A 21,115-nucleotide genomic window follows, 5' to 3' on the forward strand; every position below is an offset into this window, starting at 1 on the left:
GAAGGAGTAGGACGGTCAGAAGGGCACGTGTATGGGCGCGTCCCTGTACGGATGAGCCAAACTGGAGGCAATTCGATATGACACCCCCAAGGGTTCGGGTTCCCCGCCATCCCCAGAGACAAACCCCTGCCGACACCCCCGACACCCAGACAAGGCACCACCCCCCCTGCAAAACCATCCGCCTCTCCAAAAGGCGTAAAAATCTCCCGTGCGGCATTGCCGAAGCCAAGCCCGGCCTCGCTGGTGCCAGCGCAGATGCCAGCTAGCGCCGGGATGCCACCGCACAGCTGTAAGAGCAGGGTGCCGGCTCTGGGTGCCAAGGAGCCACGGACACCTCAGCGCCGGCAAGGAGAAACGCCAAAAATTAAAATAGAACAAATAAAAAAGGTTCGTTATTGATGTCCCCTTCGGCTGCTGGTGGTGGGGAGCGCTCAGCTCCCCTCTGCGCCGTCCTACCGGGGCTGCCCACCCCTGGGGACAGAGGGGACACGGCATCGCCGCACCCTGCCCAGCCCGGCCACCAGCACTGGTGGCGAAGAAAGGGGAAAAAAAGACCCAAATCCCGAAGGCTGGAGACTGACTGACAGGGGTGCGTACCATCAGGACGGCGCTGCCCAACAGCAAACCAAGCCCCCAACGCCCCGGGAGCCCACCCGGCCGCTTCCACCAGTGATTTCTCATCTGGTGCCGGTGGAACCAGAGGCAAACCTCCCTCCCTCCCTGCACGGGTCGGGCTGGTCCCAGCCACGATGGAAACGGTTGCGAAATCCCCAGCAGAGGGATCCCGTGGGAGGGATGAAGCGATGCGCCCAGCTGGGACATTTGCAAATGGTTTCGCCTTACCCCTGTAGCGACAGCTCCCTCCAGCCCTCCTCATGTTTTTGGCTAATACATGGCTCTTGCTAAAGCCTGAGCAGCATCGTTAGGTCCCGGCAAGGGCAACACCTCGGCAGGACACGGTGGCCCGCAAGAGCTGAAGGTCACCCTGTCACCTGCAGGTCACTGCCTCCCGCCACCGGCAATCCTTGCCCAGAGGTTCTCTGGCTGCTTCTGCAGAACCTGCCACCCGCCAGCGACGGCACAGACCCCATTCCCAAGCTGGAATGTGTAAAATACGTCAGTTTACCCCCAAAAGAGGTTTTGAAAGCGGCTCCGCCAGCAGCCAGGCTGATTCCGGGGGTGCCGACGCCGTGATGGAGGAGGGGGGCTGAGCCCCCTCACCGATGGCTGGGCTTTGCCCACCAGCACCCGAGTTACCAGGGATGGAGTTGGAAACCTCATGAATTCAGCGATGGATTTGTGAATTCATGTTGCTTTGCTGGCACTTGGAATCATAGGATTACAGGGTTGGAAGGGACCTCTGGAGATCACCCAGTCCAACCCCCTGCCAGAGCAGGGTCACCCAGAGCAGGTGGCACAGGAACGCCTCCAGGCGGGTTTGGAATGTCTCCAGAGACGGAGACTCCACCACCTCTCGGGGCAGCCTGGGCCAGGGCTCTGCCACCCTCACAGCAAAGAAGTTCCTCCTCGTGTTTAGGTGGAACTCCCTTGGGTCAAGTTTGTGCCCGTTACCCCTTGTCCTGTCCCCGGGCACCACTGAAAAGAGCCTGGCCCCATCCTCCTGACACCCCCCCTTTCAGTATTGATAAGCGTTGATAAGATCCCCCCTCAGGCGTCTTTTTTCCAGCCTGAAGAGACCCAAATCCCTCAGCCTTTCTTCACAAGAGAGGTGTTCCAGTCCCCTCATCCTCTTGGTAGCCCTTTGCTGTCCCCTCTCCAGCAGTTCCCTGTCCTTCTGGAACCGGGGAGCCAAATCCCTCAGCCAAATCTCCTCCACCACCTCCCTCCCCCGGCAAGCGCAGGAAGCCCCGCTCCTGCAGCAGAAAGCACCCAAGACGAGATGTCCCCAAGGGAGCGTCACCCCAGCGTCGCAGCCCACGCTCCGAGGCACCACGGGAGGGTTTTGGCTCCAGCTGTTTTGCTGAATTTGCCCAACCCATCAGCCCTGGGGAGCGTCCCCTGCTGTCACACGTCCCCAGAGAGGGGAGACCACAATCCAGCCGCTATCTGGTTGCCATCCTGGCGGAGGCGAGACTGGATCCGATTCCAGCTGACCTGAAAACCAGGCTGGGAAAGGGCTGGGAGGGAGAAGATGCCGCTTCCCACGCTCCCAACCCACTCATCCTCCTCCTCCTCCCAGCCTGTCTCATCCCCGCAGGACACCGCGGCACCGGCCGGACGGAGCTGTGGCAGCATCCAGCACCCCCGGGTGGGTGCCGGGGCACCCTGGGCACAGGTTGGACCAGCTGCAGAGGACCTCACCTGCAGGAGATCTTCGCTCAAAACCTCCGTCTTCTCAGCCCTGCAAGAGAAGAAAAAATATGAAGCGTTGGCGAAGGGTCCGGCACACACGGTACCGGGCACGGCTGAACGCGCTTTTCCATCAGGATGCAGCCGGTGATTTCAGGCGCTCCGGTCCCACCAGCCATCGCCTCGTCTCCTAAATAAGCAAAGGATGGAGCATCTTCACTGCTCACTGCGAGCGTGCCACGTCCCACGCCAATTTAGGGTCCTCCCCTCATCTCCCCCTTATTTTTCCATTGCCCTCAGCAAAACAGGGATGCTAAATTCCCAGGAGGATGCGGGCAGTGCTGCAGAGGGAGGTGACATGTCTACGCACGAGAGCAGCTTCGCGGGCCGCGCCGAGCCCTGACACATCCTCAGCGCCGCGGATTTCAAGGACACAACCCCTCCGCATGACTGAGCCTCTTCGGTCCGACGCGGCCCACGGAATCTGTGGCGGCAGCTGCCGCCCGGGGCTTCTCCGTAACCCTCCCCGCTGCACATCGGAGACGGATTTACCGCTCCAGAGCTCGGGTCATCCTCTGTCTTTGCCATCCCCTTCACGCCAGGGATGCAGGAGGAGACACAAACCCGCTGCAGACCCTCCCCAGCCCCGCAGCATCCCTGCCGGCCGGGGCCCCGCGGCTGCTCCTCCCCACATCTGCTCGGGCTTAGTTAAACCATCCCACTCTGGATCATTTATTCATTTTCTTAGGGGTTTTCCTTTTTTTTTTTTTTTTAAACTTCAGGGCATCATCTCTCTTTGAAAAATCACCTCTGTCAAGATGTGCTTGGGCAGAGCTGTGATTTAGCCAATTAGTCCCTAAAGGCTCTTAACAAACAACGAAAGCTCGGTGCTCTCATCCTTCTTAAAAAAATATCTTACTTGCCCGAGCCCTGGTTGCTTTCTGCTCTCCGAGCCGGTTTGCCAGCTTTGAGAGACCGAGGGAGTTATCGGAAAAGTGGAAATAAGGAATAAGCACCAGCAGAGCAAGGTTCTGTGTCAGCCAGGGCAGGGCTCGGTCCACGGGCTCATCCGCAACCACGCCACGTCCAAAGACTTTTAAAAAGTGTAAACTGACTTCATTAAATCTGGCTCGCCTACGAAAGTTGTCCCAGTGTCTGATTTAAGTGGGTTTAAAAATTTAGAAAAAAAACCCCACCCTTACTTATTTTAATTTAAAAAAAAAAAAAAAAAAAAAAAAAGGGATTTAAATGAACGCGTTATAATAGCGCCTCTCTGAAACGCAAGCGATGCGCTGGCCGCCCGGGAGCAAGGGCTGCTCGGGTTCTCCTCCTCTTCTGCAAACCACCTTCGCTATCGCTTACGGACAGGGCTGGCGACGCCGCAGGATTAGCACGAAGGGGGAAGGCGGCAGCGAATCTCCACCGGCACAGACACAATGGCCGTCCCCCCCTTCCCCGCCCCGCCTCGCGATATATTTAGCATCCCGAAGGAGAATGAGGTGGCAGGGATGCAGGCGAGCATCGCGCACCCACGCGCGGGCGGCGCACGTCCCTGCCGCTCGCTCTGCACCCCGGAAACCATTTCCGATCTTCAAAAAGGCCGGGAGAGAAAGAAATCCCTCCTGTCCCTGCGCCGTTGGGAAAATGGTCCCTGAAAAGTGGTGGTTTTAGTGCTTTTTCCCCTCTTCCAGCCGGGCTGATGGATGGGTTTTGCACACCCCATGGTCCCAGCAGCCACGAACCAACACGTGCTACGCTCTGAGGCGCGTTGGGGAAGCAGAAAACAACGTTTCAAACAGGATCACAAAAATCTGGCCTTGTTCTGCTTTCCAGCACATCCTCAGCATGAGAAACCTCCGCGGCTCTCCCGGAGAGCATCCCTCAACCACAGCCCCGGCACAGACACCCGCCCCAGCCCCGCCACATCCCGGGATGCTGAAGCAGGTTGGGGAGCCTGCCAGCGATTCTTTTGGCTTTAAAAAGCTGGGGGGGGGTGGGGGAAAAAAAGGCTGAAGCGTTTTATGGGTAGGAATAAGCAAAGAGGTTGTCGGAGCCGCTCAACACAGCTGCCTGGCGACGTGGCAGAGCGATGGGCACGCCGCAGGAGCACGGATTTCCCTGCCTGGTTTCGGCATCTCCGGGAGCCGGGATGCTTTCTCCTCCCCTCCGGCTTGCGACGGGGATGGGGGTCTCTGTGTGGCCTTGGGGACAGGTTGCAGCCCCTGGTGATGGCACAGGGCAGGGCTGCGGTGGAACGGCATCGCTCTCCGGGTACCGCATCCTGCCAGCGCCCGGTGCCAGCATCTGGACCCAGGCATCGCCCTGCTCCCGCACCTTGTTGTGCAGAACGGGGTAAAACCCACCCCCAAAAGCCACCACGGTTTTTTTTTTTTTCCAAAGCCAAAGCCAGGGACAACTCTGCCTTGGGGCACCTGGACCCTCGGGGTGATGCTGCTGGCAGCCGGGTACAAAGAGCCCGGCCCCACGGATGTACCGGGGCAGCGATCCGGATGCAGCTCCATGGAAGGCGCTGTAGAGCTGCAAGCAGGACAGATCCTGCTCCTGCACATACGCACGGTCTTGCTGACAACGCAGCTCTGCTGAGGTCCCGCCATCCCACCGAAAGCCGCTTATTAATTTTCCAGAACGCACCAAAAAAAAATACAAATAATTCCCCTTCTCTCCGGACTTGCTCCCGCCAGCAGCGTTCCAGAACCCGCAAATTATATCCAGGAGTGCAAGAACCGAGCGGCGGCTCCAAACCCACAGCAGGCCCAGCCCAAGCCGCTCCCCATGGCCATTTTATGCGTAAAGACTAAAAAACATCACCCGACTCCGCTGACATCACATTGCGTTACAGCTCCATGCTGCTAATGCCACTGGGAAAAATCCCATTATATCCGTTATGTTCCGAAAGTCTCAGCCTAAAGTTAATATGGTTTTACGGGAGCTTATATGGTTTTATGAGCCATCCTGAGAACCTGCAACAAGTGACGCTTGGCAGCAAAATGCCGGCAAGGAACGTCCTGCCAGGCAGCAGCCGGGGAGACGGAGACTCTCCTGCGTGCCCCGGGCTCCGTCCTGCCTGGGGGGTGTTTTTTGGGTGCTGAGCTCTGGCTGGCACTCAGAGATGCTCAAGAAGACCCCGGTGCTACCTCCCCTGTACCCAGGACTTTCCCTGGGGCCTCCAGTGGGGATGGAGAAGTATTATCCCACTGCCTTTTCTAGGGGCGGGATGGCAGCACCTCTCCGAGGGTTTTGGCAAAGCACCGTCAGCGGGCTCAGCCCGGAGCATCTCCCCGAGCCCCTCCTCTTCACCTTGGTGCTTGCTTCTCCTTCCCCATATCGTGCTCCGAACAGCAGCCCCTTGATGACGGCTGTGGGTCCCCGCGTCTCGCCTGAGCCTCCTGCCTTGGCTTCCCAGCCCCAGGGAGAACCATTAACAGCGTCAAGAGGAACCAGTTTGGATGTGACCAGTGCTGGGAAACGTGTCTGGCTCCAGCAGACGCTCTCCCTGTTCCAGCCTGGCATCTTCCCGCCGTCCAAGAAATCCCCTAACTCCTCCTGGCATCCCCCAGCCCCTCCAGGCACACCTCTGCCCATCCCCGGCACCCTCCGGTTCCTCCCCAGCATCCCCAGTCCATTCCAGCACCCCCAGTCCCTCCAGGTACACCCCAGCCCATCCCCAGGACCCCCAAGTTCCTCCATCCCCAGCATCTCCCAGCCCTTCCTGACATGCCCCAGTCTATCTATCCCCAGCACCTCCCTGTTCTTCCCCAGCACATCACCAGTCCATTGCCAGCATTTCCCAGTCCATTCCCAGCATCCCCCAGCCCCTTCTGGTACCCCCAGTTCCTCCCCAGCCCCCCCAGTCCACCCCAGTCTCCCCAGTCCCTCCAGACACACCTCAGCCCATCCCCAGCACCCCCCAGACCTTCCTGGCATGCTCCAGGCCATCCCAGCATCCCAAATCCCTCCTGATGCACCCCACTCCATCCCCAGCAACCCCCCAGTCCATCCCCACCATTCTCCAGCCCCTTCTGGCATCCCCCAGCCCCTCCTGCCATGCCCCAGTCCATACCCAGCCCCCCCCCCCCCTCCCCCAGTCCACCCCAGTCTTCCCAGTCCCTCCAGACACATCTCAGCCCATCCCCAGCATCCCCCAGCCCCTCCCGGCATGCCCCAGTCCATCCCAGCATCCCAAATCCCTCCTGGTGCACCCCAGTCCATCCCCAGCAACCCCCCAGTCCATCCCCAGCAACCCCCCATCCTCCAGCCCCTTCTGGCATCCCCCAGCCCCTCCTGCCATGCCCCAGTCCATCCCAGAATCTCCAGTCCCTCCTGGTACATCCCAGTCCATCCCCAGCAACCCCCCAGTCCATCCCCACCATCCTCCAGCCCCTTCTGGCATCCCCCAGCCCCTCCTGGCATGTCCCAGTCCATCCCAGCATGCCCAGCCCCTCCTGGTACACCCCAGTCCATCTCCAGCACCCTCCCCCAGTCCACCCCAGCCCCCCCCAGTCCCTCCTGGCCCCCCCAGCCCTGCTCCTTGCCCCAGCTCCGTACCAGCAGGCAGAGCCGAGGGGGGTCGCCCGGACCCCTGACCTCAGGCTCTGCCGGAGCGGTGACGGCCGCCCCGAGCCCAGGGGACCCCGGGACCCGCTCCCTGCCCGTGCGGGAGGCAGCCGAGAGCTCCTGCCTGCACAAACCCACCTCCTTCCCATTATCGCACCCGAAGGAATTCCTGGGGGGTGCCAGAGCCCCTACGGTGGGGGGCGGATGGACACACACATGCTCCCACGTCCTGGGTCAGCTGGGGGGCTACATCGGACCCCTCTCCTCGTGGGGTTCAGCTCCCATCTGTGCTTACCCCACAACCCCGGACCCACGAGCGACGCTCAAGGGTCCGACACGTGGAGCGGAGCCCCGGGAAGGTGCTCTCCATCGGCCGGGGCATCCCACGGCCCAGCCGTCAGGGCAGGCGGCTGGTGGCACCAGTGAAGCGTCTCCTCCGTGCGCCAGTTTAAACCAGTATCAGCTTCGGGCAAGTCTTTCCACCCGTTCATTCTGCCGCGGGTATTTCCATCCCCGTGTCTCGCAAGGTGGTGGATGCAGCCAGGGCTCCCGCGCTGGGACACGACCTCCCCCCGGGGAAGCGGAGACGGGGGCTTTTGCTCAGGTGAGGTGGCTTCAGCAACCAAGAGCACCCAAAAGAAGGGTGCAGGGCCCCCCAGTTTCCATGGCTGGTCCCTAATCCCCCAAAACTTCACGCCTTACAAGTTCCACGCATCCTGCGGGAGCATCCCTTGGAGAGGCAGCCAGGAACCCTGGCTTTCAGCCCTTCCTAACATCTTTCCTTTAGGCAAATAAAAGCCCGCTCTTCCCCTTCCCCTTCCCCTCCAGATTTCCACCCTGGACCAGGTTTTCTCAGCACAAATCCAGGCAATCCCTCACCTCAGCCAGCACCCAGACACTCGTGTGTGTCCCTGGGAGAAAAGGGACAATTAATACGGAGAGTTCAAAACCAACGAGCAGGGGACGCGGCTACAATTTGGTCGGGTGTTCGCTTCTGCGAAAACTAATTGCTGCCAGCAGAAATCAACACCAATCAAGCAAATTAAGTTGATTTCCAAATAAACACTACATGAGCTGCCAGCGTCTTGACCTAGGGAGCTACAGCAAAGCCGGCGCTTCCCTGGAGCGTCTCCCGATGCCAGACGTCTCCCTCGGGCTGGACCATCCATCACCAGCACCCACAGTGTCCCCACCACTGTCCCCCTCTGCCGCCCAAACCGCCCACGACAAGGAGCTCCCGGTCTCGGATTTGACCCTGAGCCAGCAAAACTCAAAGCACGACGGGGATTTTGCGGCGATATTCTCTCCGAAGGGGAACATCCATCGCACCCGGCTCGCGGGCGAGCTCTTCACCCAGCACGGGGACGGGCAGGAGCGAGGACGCGTCTCCGGAGACAGTGTGTCCACGATGCCCCAGGGACTCCCTTGCCCACCAAACACCCCGTTCTCCCCCACCCCTGGCCACCCCCTCGCTACAGTGCATCCATAAATATTTAATTGCTATTTAATCGCTGACTCCGGCCGGTTCCCGTGATTTCTGTTTGCTTTTGCCTAAAAATAGCCTCTGCGGGCAGAGGGAGGAAAGAACCTGTCCAAGGCCATCCCATGCCGGGAGCATTAATTCCCACGGACAGGGCTGCTCTGCCACCCCCGCGCAGGCTCGGGGACGGTGCCCGGCTCCATCCCGGTCCTGCCCGCATCTCCCTCCCGTGCCGCCGCACCAGCCTAGGGGGGCTGGTACCCGTGGGAAAATTCTAGGTCCTCGAGCCCCCAAAGCCCAGAGGTGAGGTTGGCAAGGTGAGGTTCAACCACGCAACTCGGATAAGGCGCCGAGCATCCATGGCGTGTGCTGGAGGGAGGAAAAAGTTCCTCGGGTCTCATCCAGGCAAGCCCTGGAAGGGCCGGGCATCGCGGTCCGGGCTGGATGCTGGGGCAAGGATGGCGCCATCCCCAGCTTCTGCCGCTGTCCCCGGGGACACGCAGCTCGGCAGCTCGTAACCAGGATCTGTCCGAGGCCAAACGCAGCCGTGGATTTTTCCCGGTGCCTTTTTAGCAGGCGAGAAACGAAACATCTAATATTTATATCCTCAAATCGCTGCTCAAATCCCCCCGGGGAGACGACTCCGAGCTGCAGCATCCAGCGAGACGCGGTGACACAGCCCCACCGGCGCCTCCTCCAGCGCATCCCGGGCTCGTCCTGCCCCGGTGGGCAACCCGGAGTGACGGTCCCCATGTCCCAAACCTACAGCTAAGGGCAGCGATGCCCACCAAGGGGTGCCAGGGCTCAGCCCCTGGCAGCTTTTCCAGCTGGAAAAGCGGGATGAAACAAGTGGGGAAGGCTGGTCCAGCGTACCTCCATCCGTCTGCCCGCCGCTGGGAAAACCAAAGGGAGCAAAGAAAAACGGGGGACGGAGTTTTAAGGGCAGAAAAAGCCTCTTTTCCTCATCTCCTGCCCTTTTTCCCGGCTGCGAGCTCTCTGCGTTGGCAGCCCTTCGGCACGGGATGCTCCGGTGCCCTTTGCTCCTCGCTGCTGGCGCTTCCCCGGCAGAGGCCAACCCACGCCGGGGTCGCATCCTGACCACGCCGCGGTCCTGATTTCGTAACCACGGCGAAGCCCCCGCCAAGCGCAGGGCCCCGAGGCTGCTGGCCGCGGGGACGAAACCTTCAGCCCGCTCCATGAATATTTCAGTTCGTCAGCGCTGCCGCCTTGCGAGGAGGATAAAAATATCCCCGGGGTTGCGGGGATGCTGCCGGCACCAGCCCAGGGGCGCGGCGTCACTCGGCAAAGCCAAAATCCCAGCGGGGGAGGGTCTGCCGATGGTGAGCCGCCGGCACCCCGAAGTGCGGACGTGGAACCCAGCTATTTAAAGCATGGTTTTTTTCCCCCCCTGCAAATCCCATCGGAAAAATCCCTGGCGATGCTTTTATTCCCTCTGTCCTTATTTCCTAGGGGCAGAATAAAACGTCCTTATTTCTTGCGGAACGCTCTTGCTGCTCAGAGAATAAAACCTCGGTGTTTAAAGGCTTTACGTTCACCCGCAGACGTCCTGGCGCTTGGAAAAGCATCTGCCCTGAGAGCCACCAAAGCAATGTCCAGCCCAAAATGCCACCGCTGTCCCCTGGGATGGGGGATACACCACGGGATGCTCGGAAAGGACCAGGAGGAAAAACCTAACCCGACACTGTCCTCCCTGGTGTCCCCCCATCGCCTGCCGTGCCCTTCGGGAACCCAGCCGTGCCATTCTGCGTGCGGCTGCAAGCGCCTTTTTTTTATCTGATGGCCAAAAAAAAAATAAAAAAAAAAATCCCCATATTGAGCCAATATTGGAAAATTCAGGGGGCTGTCGGAGCCGCTGGAGCGAGCGCCGTGGCACGCGTGTGCCCATCGCCCCGCAGCCTCGAGGCTGGCTCGGCCGCCCGTGAAACGGGTCCACCACTAAAAATAAAAACCGAAAGCGCTTTGCAGAGAAGCTCTTCAAAACGTTTTACAGCCACTCAGTGATTTCTCTTCCCTTTTTCCACCCCGTGGAGATAAATATTGTGGCCCCTTACAGACCGGGCGCAGTAATTCTCCCGAAGGTTGGGTACCAAGTGCGGGTCTGGGCTGGGACGAGCATCCCCGGTTCTTTGCATCTATTGAAATGACCTAAGTAAAACAAATAAAGTAAACAAAATACATAATTCAAAACAAATGATGTGTTCAGGGCACAGCAGAGCGTGGTCTGCTCCGGGTGGCCCTGTCACACTCACAGACCTGACCCTAACCCTGATCGTGACCCTAACCTTGACCTTAACCCTCACCTTGACCCTGCCCCTTATCCTGACCGTGACACTAACCTTAACCCTAACTCTAACCCTGACCCTGATCCTGACCCTAACGCCGATCCTGACCCTGATCCTGACCCTGACCTTGACCTTAACCCTGATCCTGACCTTGACACTATAACCCTAACTCTAACCCTGATGCTGATCCTGACCCTAACGCCGATCCTGACCCTAACCCTAATCCTGACCCTGATCCTGACCCTGATCCTGACCCTGACCTTAACCCTAATCCTGACCCTGACCTTGACACTACTTTAACCCTAACTCTAACCCTGATGCTGATCCTGACCCAAACCTTGACCCTAACCCTTATCCTGACCTTCACACTAACCTTAACCCTAGTCCTGACGCTGATCCTGACCCATCCCCATCCCCATTCCCATCCCCATCCCCATTCCTATCCCCATCCCCATTCCCATCCCCATCCCTATCCCCATTCCCATCCCCATTCCCATCCCCATCCCCATTCCTATACCCATTCCCATCCCCATCCCTATCCCCATTCCCATCCCCATCCCCATTCCTATCCCCATCCCTATCCCCATTCCCATCCCCATCCCCATTCCTATCCCCGTCCCCATTCCTATCCCCATCCCCATCCCTATCCGCATTCCCATCCCTATCCGCATTCCCATCCCCATCCCCGTCCGCTCCCGGTGCAGGTCAGCCCCGTCCCTCGGCTGCAACGGCCACTCACTCCCCCCACCATATTGCCAGCTGCGGCCACCTCGCGGGGACAAAGGGCTGCTCCTGCCTGTCCCCTGCCCGGACACAGCTGCTGGCAGCCCCACGGACAGGGTTTTTCCCTTTCCCTTCGGCTGCCTTTTTTCTTCCTTTTTTTTTCTTTTTTTTTTTTTTTTTTTTTTTTTTTTTTTTTTTTTTTAAGGAAAGCACACCACCAGAAGCAGGAAAAGCCACTGGGGGCTGGGACAACCCCCCCCGCCACCCTTCTCCCCGCACGCCCCGCAGGGTGGCTGGGGAGATGTCACCGTTGTCCCCTTGGTCCCACAGGACACAGCCCCATCCCAGCCCACCGTGTTGGTGGGGGACCACAGCCACCCCCGCAGCAGCGGGACCTTCTGGCCAGGGGCTGCTGGGAGGAGTGACACCAGCTGGATGCCACCACCACTGCCACTGCCACATGCAAACTGTCCCCCCGACGCCCCTGTCTCCCCCCGGGGGACAACAACCTCCACGCGCAGAGCGGATCCCAGCCCTGGGGCAGCATCCAGCCTCGTGTCCCCAGCCCTGGACTCGGGGGCGCTGGCTCTGCAGGGTGATGGTGGCCCGCTGGGCTTTGGTGACGAGCAGGAGGGGACACCCCGCAGACCCTGGAGGGTTACGGCGCACGTACCCCCATGAGCCTCTCCCGGGGGAGACAAAACACCAGGTTCCTATTGTTATTCCTTATTTCCACTTATTATTCCTTATTTCCATTTATTACTCCTTATTTCCAGATATTATTCCTCATTTCCTATGATTCTATGATTTCGATTTATTATTCCTCATTTCCATTTATTATTCCTCACTTCCATTAATTATTCCTCATTTCCACTTCTTTTTCTCTACTTGCTTTTATTATCCCCTATTTCCATTCATTATCCCCTATTTCCATCCATTATTCCCTATTTTCATCCATTATTCCCTATTTCCAGCTGGCCGGAGAGGGCTGCCCAGGGCTCTGCAGTGGGGAAGAAGGACAAAACATCAGCCCGCGCTCCAGACGGGGACCAACGGAGCCGAGGAAGAGGATGGTCCCCGAGCTCCTGCCGAGGCTCCAGCTGCCCCATCCCGGTGCTGCGCAGAGGGGGGGCCAGGACCTGTCCCCCCCTGTTAAACCCAGAGCTCGGCAGCGCGGGCAGCAGACGTGCCGGGGCCCCGTCGCGAGCCGGCGTGGCAGCGAGCCCCTAAGAGGATTAGGGGTTTAGCAGCTCCGGGCCCCGCGGCCGCCGTCGGCACGGAGCCCGCCATGGTCCCGTGCTCCCGGGGGATGCAGGAAGGAGGATGCTCGCCCTGTCGGCGGCACCATTTTGAAGCCAGGGGTGTGTGCGTGCGCCCTGCCCGGCTCACATCTCGGTGGCAGGACCTGGGGACATCCCTCCCCTGCAGCTCCCCAGGGTGAGAGACGTGTCAAACCTGCCCGGCGCATCCAGAGAGCAAAGCCGGCCGGCGCAGACGTAAGCAGAAAATCACACACCCCGTCCTCAAAACATCCTCCTGACGGTCCCCCGAGGGAGGCAAGTGCCCATCTCCCCGTGCTCCCACACCATGTTCCCCCATCCTGCTCCTGCACCACATTCCCACAGCACGCTCCCGCGCCATGTCCTTGCACCGCATTCCTGTACCGCATTCCCACACCGCACTCCGGCACCGCGCTCCCGCACCACGCTCGGGCACCGCATTCCCACACTGCACTCCGGCACCGCGCTCCCGCACCACGCTCGGGCACCGCATTCCCACACTGCACTCCGGCACCGCATTCCCGCACCATGCTCCTGTAGCGCACTCCCACACCGCTCTCCCACACCATGTCCTTGCACCGCATTCCCGTACCGCATTCCCACACCACGCTCCTGTACCATATTCCTGTGCCACGCTCCCGCACCACATTCCCACGCTGTGCTCCTGCACCACGTTCCCGCGCCATGTTTCTGCACCCTGCTCCCGCACTACGTTCTGGCAGGTGCTCCCGCACCGCATTCCCGCGCCACATTCCCACACCATACTCCTGTACCGGATTCCCTCCCCGTGTTCCAGCAGCATGCTCCCAAACCGCGTTCCCACACCGCATTCTTGCACCGCGTTCCTGCCACCGTGCTCCCGCACCGTGCTGCTCCACGCTCTTCCTGCACTGTGTTCCCACACGATGCTCGCTCCCGCCCCGTGGTCCCGCCCCGGATTCCTGCAGCATGTTCCCAAACCACATTCCCAGATCCCATTCTTGCACGGCATTCCTGCTACCACGTTCCTGCACCGTGCTCCCAAACCATGGTCCCACACCGTGCTCCTGCACCAGAATCCTGCAGCATGATCCCAAACTGCGTTCCCACATCACATCCTTGCACCGCATTCCTGCACTGCGCTCCCAAACCACGGTCCCACACCGTCCTCCCACACCGGATTCCTGCAACACGCTCCCAAACCGCATTCCCACATCGCATCCTTGCACCGTGTCCCAGCTACCGCGGCCCTGCACCGTGCTCCCACGCCGTGTTCCTGCATCGCCCTCCCAAACCACATTCCTGCACCGTGCTCCCACACCAGATTCCTGCTGCGTGATCCCAAACTGTGTTCCCACATCACATCTTTACACTGTGTTCCTGCTACCGCGTTCCTGCGCCATGTTCCTGCTACCGTGTTCCTGCGCCATGTTCCCGCACCGTACTCCCGCACCGAATTCCGGCAGCACCCTCCCTAACCACGTTCCCACATCGCATCCTTGCACCCTATTCTTGCTACCACGTTCCCGCACCGCGTTCCCAAATCACGCTCCCACACCGTGTTCCTGCACCGTGCTCCCAAATCACGTTCGCGCACCGCGCTCCTGCACGGGATTCCTGCACCGCGCTCCCAAACCACCGTCCCCCACCATTTTCCTGCACCGTGCTCCTGAAATCACATTCGTGCACCGTGCTCCCGCACCGGATTCCTGCAGCACATTCCCAAACTGCGTTCCCACACCACATCCTTGTGCCACGTTCCTGCTACCACGTTCCTGCACCGCGCTCCCAAACCGCCATCTCACACCGTGTTCCTGCACCGTGCTCCTGAAATCGTGTTGACGTACCATGTTCCCACACCGGATTCCTGCAGCACGCTCCCAAACTACGTTCCCACATCACATTCCTGCACCGTGCTCCTGCACCATGCTCCCGTACCAGATTCCTGCAGCACGCTCCCAAACTGCCTTCCCACATCGCATCTTTGTGCCACGTTCCTGCTACCACGTTCCTGCACCACGTTCCCAAACCGTCGTCTCACACTGTGTCCCTGCACTGCGCTCCTGAAACCACATTCGCGCACCGTGTTCCCGCACCGGATTCCTGCACCATGCTCCCAAACCACGGTCCCGCACCATTTTCCTGCACCGTGCTCCCGAAATCACGTTCACGCACCGTGCTCCCGCACCAGATTCCTGCAGCACGCTCCCAAACTGCGTTCCCACATCGCATCCTTGCACCACGTTCCTGCTACCACGTTCCTGCACCACGCTCCCAAACCACCGTCTCACACCATGTCCCTGCATCGCGCTCCTGAAACCACATTTGCGCACCGTGTTCCCGCACCGGATTCCTGCACCGTGCTCCCAAACCAGCGTCCCACACCGTTTTCCTGCACCGTGCTCCCGAAATCACGTTCGCGCACCGTGCTCCCAAACCACCGTCCCCCACCGTTTTCCTGCACCGTGCTCCTGAAACCACATCGGCGCACCGTGTTCCCGCACCGCATTCCTGCGCCGCGCTCCCAAACCACTGTCCCCCACCATTTATTTTCCTGCACCGTGCGCCCGCACCGGATTCCTGCGGCACGCTCCCTACCCGCGCTCCCGTACCGCATTCCTGAACCGTGCTCCTGCTACCGCCTTCCTGCGCCGCGCTCCCGCACCATGATCCCGCACCGCGTTCCCGCACCGCGTTCCCGTGGCGCCGTCGCAGCCCCGGGAGGGTGCCCTGCGGCCGCCCCAGCCCCGTGCCCGTGTGCCAGGGCCGTGTGGCAGCACCGCGGCCGAGGCAGGACCCGCCGTCACCGACCCCCTCCATCCCGGCTGGGGACCCAGAGCTGGCGGGATGTCGGGGGGGGACACACACGGAGGAGCAGGTGACGCTCCCAGCCCTCGGCTCCGGGAGGGGATGCTGAGCCCGACGCGCTGCGCTGGGAAAAAGAAATAAATCCCCCTCCCTGCCCCCCCCTCTCCCCCCCCAGCTGCAAAATCTCCAGGAATTACACAGGAATTACACAACAGCCAGCACCCAGCTCCAGGCCCGGCCGCGCATCGGCACACGGGCACCCCCGAGGGCCACCCGCACCCCGATGTGCCCCCCTGCGCCCTGCCTGCCCCACAGCCAGCCGGGGACACCCGCGGGCGCTGGGGGGAGCAGCCAGCGGGGCACCCCGCGGCAGTGCGTCCCTGCAGCCCAGCCCGGGGACAGAGGGGACGGGCGGGGGCCGTGGGGCAGGCAGGGTGAGGGCAGGGGCTGGCAGGGAAGCAGTGGGTAAAGGGGGCAGGTGTGGGGCAGGGGGAAGGGGGGCAGCGGGGCTGGGTGCGTGCAGGGGGACAAGCAGGGGTTAACAGGCAGGCAGGGTGCAGGCAGGGGCTGCAGGCAGGGGAGGAGGCAGGGAATGGGCAGGGAGGAGGCGAGTGTGGGCACTGGGGCAGGCAGTGGGGCAGGCAGGCTGCAGGCTGGGGGGCAGGGGCAGTGGGGTGGGCAGGAAGAGGGCAGGGAGGAGGAAGGGAGCTGGAGCAGTGGGGCTGGCAGGAAGCAGCCAAGGAGGCAGGCAGGGGACAGGCAGGGGCAGTGGGGCAGGCACGGCACAGGCAAGGTGCAGGATCGGGGCAGTGGGGCAGGCAGGGGAGCAGGCAGCAGGCAGGGGCTGTGGGGTGGCAAGGCACGGGCAGGGAGCAGGCAGGGGAGCAGGCAAGGTGTGGGATGGGGGCTGTGGGGCGGGCAGGGAGCAGGCAGGACACAGGCAGGGTGCGGGATGGGGGCTGTGGGGTGGGCAGGATGCAGGCGGAATGTGGGATGGGGGGCAGTGGGGCAGGCAGGGAGCTGGCAGACAGGGGCACAGGCAGGGAGCAGGCAGGGGCATGGGCAAGGTGTGGGATTAGGGGCAGTGGGGCAGGAAGGGCTCAGGCAAGGGAGCAGGCAGGGAGCAGGGGCTGGGAGGGGGTGGGCATTGCGGAGTGGCAGTGGGGCAGGCAAGATGCAGGTGGGGTGCAGGATCGGGGCAGCGGGGCAGGCAGAGAGCGGGCAGGGAGCAGGGGCAGCGGGGCAGGCAGAGAGCGGGCAGGGAGCAGGGGCAGTGGGGCAGGCAGGACATGGGCAGGGGTGCAGGATCGGGGCAGTGGGGCAGGCAGAGAGCAAGCAGGGGCAGCGGGGCAGGCAGGACCCTAGGAGGGTGCAGGATCAGGGCTGTGGGGCAGTTAGGGAGCAGGGGCAGTGGGGCAGGCAGGGAGCAGGCAGGGAGCAGGTGGAGTGTGCGATGCGGGCTGGGGGGTAGGCAGGGGAGCAGGCAGGACACAGGCAGGGTGTGGGATGGGGGTTGTGGGGCGGGCAGGGTGCAGGCAGGGAGCAGGCAGGGTGCGGGATGGGGGCAGTGGGGCGGGCAGCGTGCAGGCAGGGAGCAGGCAGGGTGCGGGATGGGGGCTGTGGGGCAGGCAAGCCGCAGGCAGGGTGCAGGCAGGGTGTGGGATGGGGGCTGTGGGGCAGGCAGGGTGCAGGCAGGGTGCGGGATGGAGGCAGTGGGGCGGGCAGGGCGCAGGCAGGGTGCAGGCAGGGTGCGGGATGGGGGCTGTGGGGCAGGCAGGGTGCAGGCAGGATGCGGGATGGGGGCTGTGGGGTGGGCAGGGCGCAGACAGAGTGCGGGATGGGGGCAGTGGGGCGGGCAGGGTGCAGGCAGGGTGCGGGCAGGGTGCGGGATGGGGGCTGTGGGGCGGGCAGGGTGCGGGCAGGGTGCGGGCAGGGTGCGGGCAGGGCGCGGGATGGAGGCAGTGGGGCGGGCAGGGTGCAGGCAGGGTGCGGGCAGGGTGCGGGATGGGGGCAGTGGGGCGGGCAGGGTGCAGGCAGGGTGCGGGCAGGGTGCGGGCAGGGCGCGGGATGGAGGCAGTGGGGCGGGCAGGGTGCAGGCAGGGTGCGGGCAGGGTGCGGGATGGGGGCTGTGGGGCGGGCAGGGCGCAGGCAGGGTGCGGGCAGGGTGCGGGATGGGGGCTGTGGGGCGGGCAGGGCGCAGGCAGGGTGCGGGCAGGGCGCGGGATGGAGGCAGTGGGGCGGGCAGGGCGCAGGCAGGGTGCGGGCAGGGTGCGGGATGGGGGCTGTGGGGCGGGCAGGGCGCAGGCAGGGCCCGTGGCCATCGCTCCCTACCTGCCCACGGTCTGGTTGGCGAGCTGGCGCATGCGGTTGAATTGCTTCTTCATGGTGGCGGCGGGGCGGCCGCCCCTCAGGCGGGCGGCGGGGGGCAGCGGGGGGCCGCCGGCCGCCCCTCCCGCATCCTCGCCCGGCACGCAGCCGGGCCGGGCCGAGCCGAGCCGAGCCGAGCCGAACCGAACCGAACCGAGCCGGGCCGAGCCGGGCCGAGCGGGCCCGCCGCCCCTGCGCGGCTCCGCGCCTCCGCCGCCGCTCCGCGCCCCCCGCTCCGCGCCCGCGCCGCCCCGCACCGCCCCCGGCCGCGGCGGCGATGGGAAATGTAGTCCGGGGGCCTTGGAGCGGGCCTGGCCCCCAGCAAGCGTCCCCCCGGCGTCCTTTGACGTGGCCCCGGCGTCCCCCGGCATCCTTCCAGCATCCCCCTGGCATCTGCCGGCATCATCTGGCATCCCTCAGCATCCCCCCCCCCCGGCATCCTCCTGGCATCCCCCCTCGCCATCCCTTGGCATGGCCCAGCATCACCTGGCATCCTTTAGCATCCCTCAGCATCCCTTGACATGGCCTCAGCATCCTTCCAGCATCCCCGGCGTCCCTTGGCATCCCCCCGACATCATTTCGGCATCCCTTGGCATGGCCCCAGCATGCCCCCACATCCCCCCAACATCCCCCCAGCATCCCTTGGCATGGCCCAGCATCACCTGGCATCCCTCAGCATCCCTTGACATGGCCTCAGCACCCCTCCAGCATCCCTTGGCATCCCCCGACATCATTCCAGCATCCCTTGGCATGGCCCCAGCATCCCCCCACATCCCCCCAACATCCCCCCAGCATCCCTCGGCATGGCCCCAGCATCCCTCTGGCACCCCCTGGCATTCCTTACCATCCCCCAGCATCCCCCCAGCATCGTCCCCCCAGCATCCCCCATCTCTGCTCTCCAGGGCTGCAGGGATTTGGGATGCTGGGGGTGGCAGCAGGTTTAAACAGCATCCCTGGGCAGCGCCGGAGGAGCCGGAGCAGGGTCCTGCCTGCAGCCTGGGGGCAGGGAGGCAGGAGCTGGTACCGGCCGCGGGACCTCGCTGCCTGGCTGCTCTGCAGCCCCCGGGGAGAAGGTGGGGTGATGCTCCCCCCATACCATCACCCCAGCTGCCTGCCCAGGCCCTGCACGGCGCTGAGCCCCGACAGGGCTGCTCTGCCCACGCTGCCGGTTTGAAGGACATTCGATTGATTTAACTGCTCTGTAGCTTCTTCACGTGGAATAAAAAACCTCTAACGCCCCGATCCCTGTGACGACGTGAAACCTGCTTGGGAAAAGCCCCGGTGACGCTCTCTGAAGGCACCCGCATCCTCCTCATCCCAGTCTCCCTGTCCTGTGTCTGGATCCGACCGTCGGAGACGTGCTGGGAGGGTAGAGCTGCCCGCAGACGCGTCCCCGCACCGGCAGGGCTGTGCCAGTGGCCGTTGTCTCCCACCACAGCAGCCGGGCTAGGGCAGCCCCTGCACCGGGCTGCGAGCTCCGCTTTGAAACCCCATTATCCCCAGACCTTTTCCATGTGTCCATGGCTCACTCCGCTAAAACGGGCTCAGGAAACCCACGCTCGCTCTTGGGCCCTGCAAAGGATCTGCTTCACCGCAGCCCCGCAGCCCTCAGCCTCAGTCTTCCCATCTGCGAAATGGGCCTAGAAAGGTGCTCCCAGGATTTTTACAGCCTCTTTTAGGATCGATGGGATTTTTTGGTAGTCCTATGAGCTTCTAGGCGTACTGTCGATCATCCCCCAAAATAAGACGATGGGATGCTGCAGCTGCTGTTTCCGTCAGTCCAAACAACCCCCCAAAACAGCGTTTTCCCTGCCGGCTCCGGGACGATGCTCAGTGCAGGCAGGGCGCACTGAGGGATGCACAGCAGCACAATTCCTTAAAAAAAATGAACAAGCCTCAGCCGTGCTCCTTCCAGCTCTCTGAAAACCCAGGGGAAAAAAATAAATCAGTGCTCATCTAACAGAAAAAGCCAAGAAATTTTGCATTAATGGAGAGCAAAAGCTGCCCTGGGTGGATGGTGCTGGGGGGAGCCCTCGTTTGCTCCCCAGGTTGTGCTGGGCCGTGCAGCAGCCCCTCTCCTCCCCCTCTGCCCAGTGCCATCTGAGGACATTCCCAAGATTTTGGGGGCTTGCTGTTATTTGTAAAACAATGGCCCTTCCTCCCTGTGACCATTTTCTTGCAAAACCCGTCCCTGCTCCCCGCGCCGGCAGGCAGCTCCGCACCACGCCTCCCCGAGGACGCTCTCACTTAATATTAAGCCCCGAGGAGCAATCATGGGCATCTTAAGTGACTGAACCCCCCCGCCCCGCTCCAAGACTGCCGGGAGGTGACAAAGCAGGAGTGACAAGGGTGGGAACAGCAGTGCTCACAGTAGCCCCGGGCTTGAGCTCAAATCCAGCCTGACGCCGTGCCGATGCTTTCCCTGGTCTCACAACCCAGCTCCCTGCACTGCGCTGCATCCCTGGGGGGCTGCCCGGGCTGCCCCCAGGAGGTGAAGCCCCAGCCCAGCGTCTCCCACGCCAGGGGAGCTGGCAGCAGCCCAGGGATGAGGTTTGGGTCTCTCAACCCCTGTGCCTGGCAGCAGGGCACGGACCGAGGCGGGAACATCCCCATTTCGGGGCTCGTGGGCTGCTGGCGAGGGATCTGCCGCTTCATTTAACCGTCGTCACGCGAGGGCTGAGATCGGGTACCGCGGGCTCGCTGCGACGGCGGGGGAAGGTGGCCGAGCTCCCCAGCCGGGCTGGGACGCACCAGGAGCAATCCCAGCGGCAGCTCCAGCTCCGCTCGGCCGCTCCGGAGCTTCTCCATCCTGCGGGATGGGGGTGAGGGACCGTGGCTCCCGCTGCAGCCACCCAACGTCTCTGATGGCGCCCCATCGTGTGGTCCCCTCCTGGGTCGGGGCAGGGGGGCTGCACCCAGGGGTGCCTTTCCTCCTTTTGGTGCATCACAGGGCACAACCTGCCTTCGGATCCAGGAATGTCGTGCTCTCAGGGAGCTCCTGGCATCTCCCCTGGCATCAGCTGGTGCAGGCTCAGCGCTTCCTCTCTCCATTCTTCCACTCTTAATTGCACTGTGACCACGGAATGGCAAAAAGGGACAATTTATGGCGTGGATACAGGAAATTTTGGCTCCTTTGAAGAGGTACAGAGAGCTGCACGGTTCAGAGCTGTGGTTCCCACCGTGTGATGTTTTGAGCCATTGCTGGAGAGATGGTTTACAGCCTTTCACTGGAGCAGGGAGGGTAAAACTCGTGGACGCAACCCTGGGAAAACACCTGTAGGACACAGTAA

General features: G+C 62.3%; 1 protein-coding gene across 1 annotated transcript in view; it reads right to left on the minus strand.

Moving 5' to 3' along the window:
- ARHGAP44 (Rho GTPase activating protein 44) overlaps positions 1–17,842 on the minus strand; it is a 36,442-nt gene extending 18,600 nt beyond the window's left edge. The window contains 2 exon segments of the mRNA XM_054221967.1: positions 2,323–2,362; positions 17,790–17,842. Coding sequence (XP_054077942.1) covers positions 2,323–2,362; positions 17,790–17,842 — 93 coding nt within the window.
- Positions 17,843–21,115: the final 3,273 nt, after the last annotated feature.

The sequence above is a fragment of the Rissa tridactyla genome, chromosome 15 (assembly GCF_028500815.1).
Source record: "Rissa tridactyla isolate bRisTri1 chromosome 15, bRisTri1.patW.cur.20221130, whole genome shotgun sequence".
NCBI classification, from domain to species: domain Eukaryota; kingdom Metazoa; phylum Chordata; class Aves; order Charadriiformes; family Laridae; genus Rissa; species Rissa tridactyla.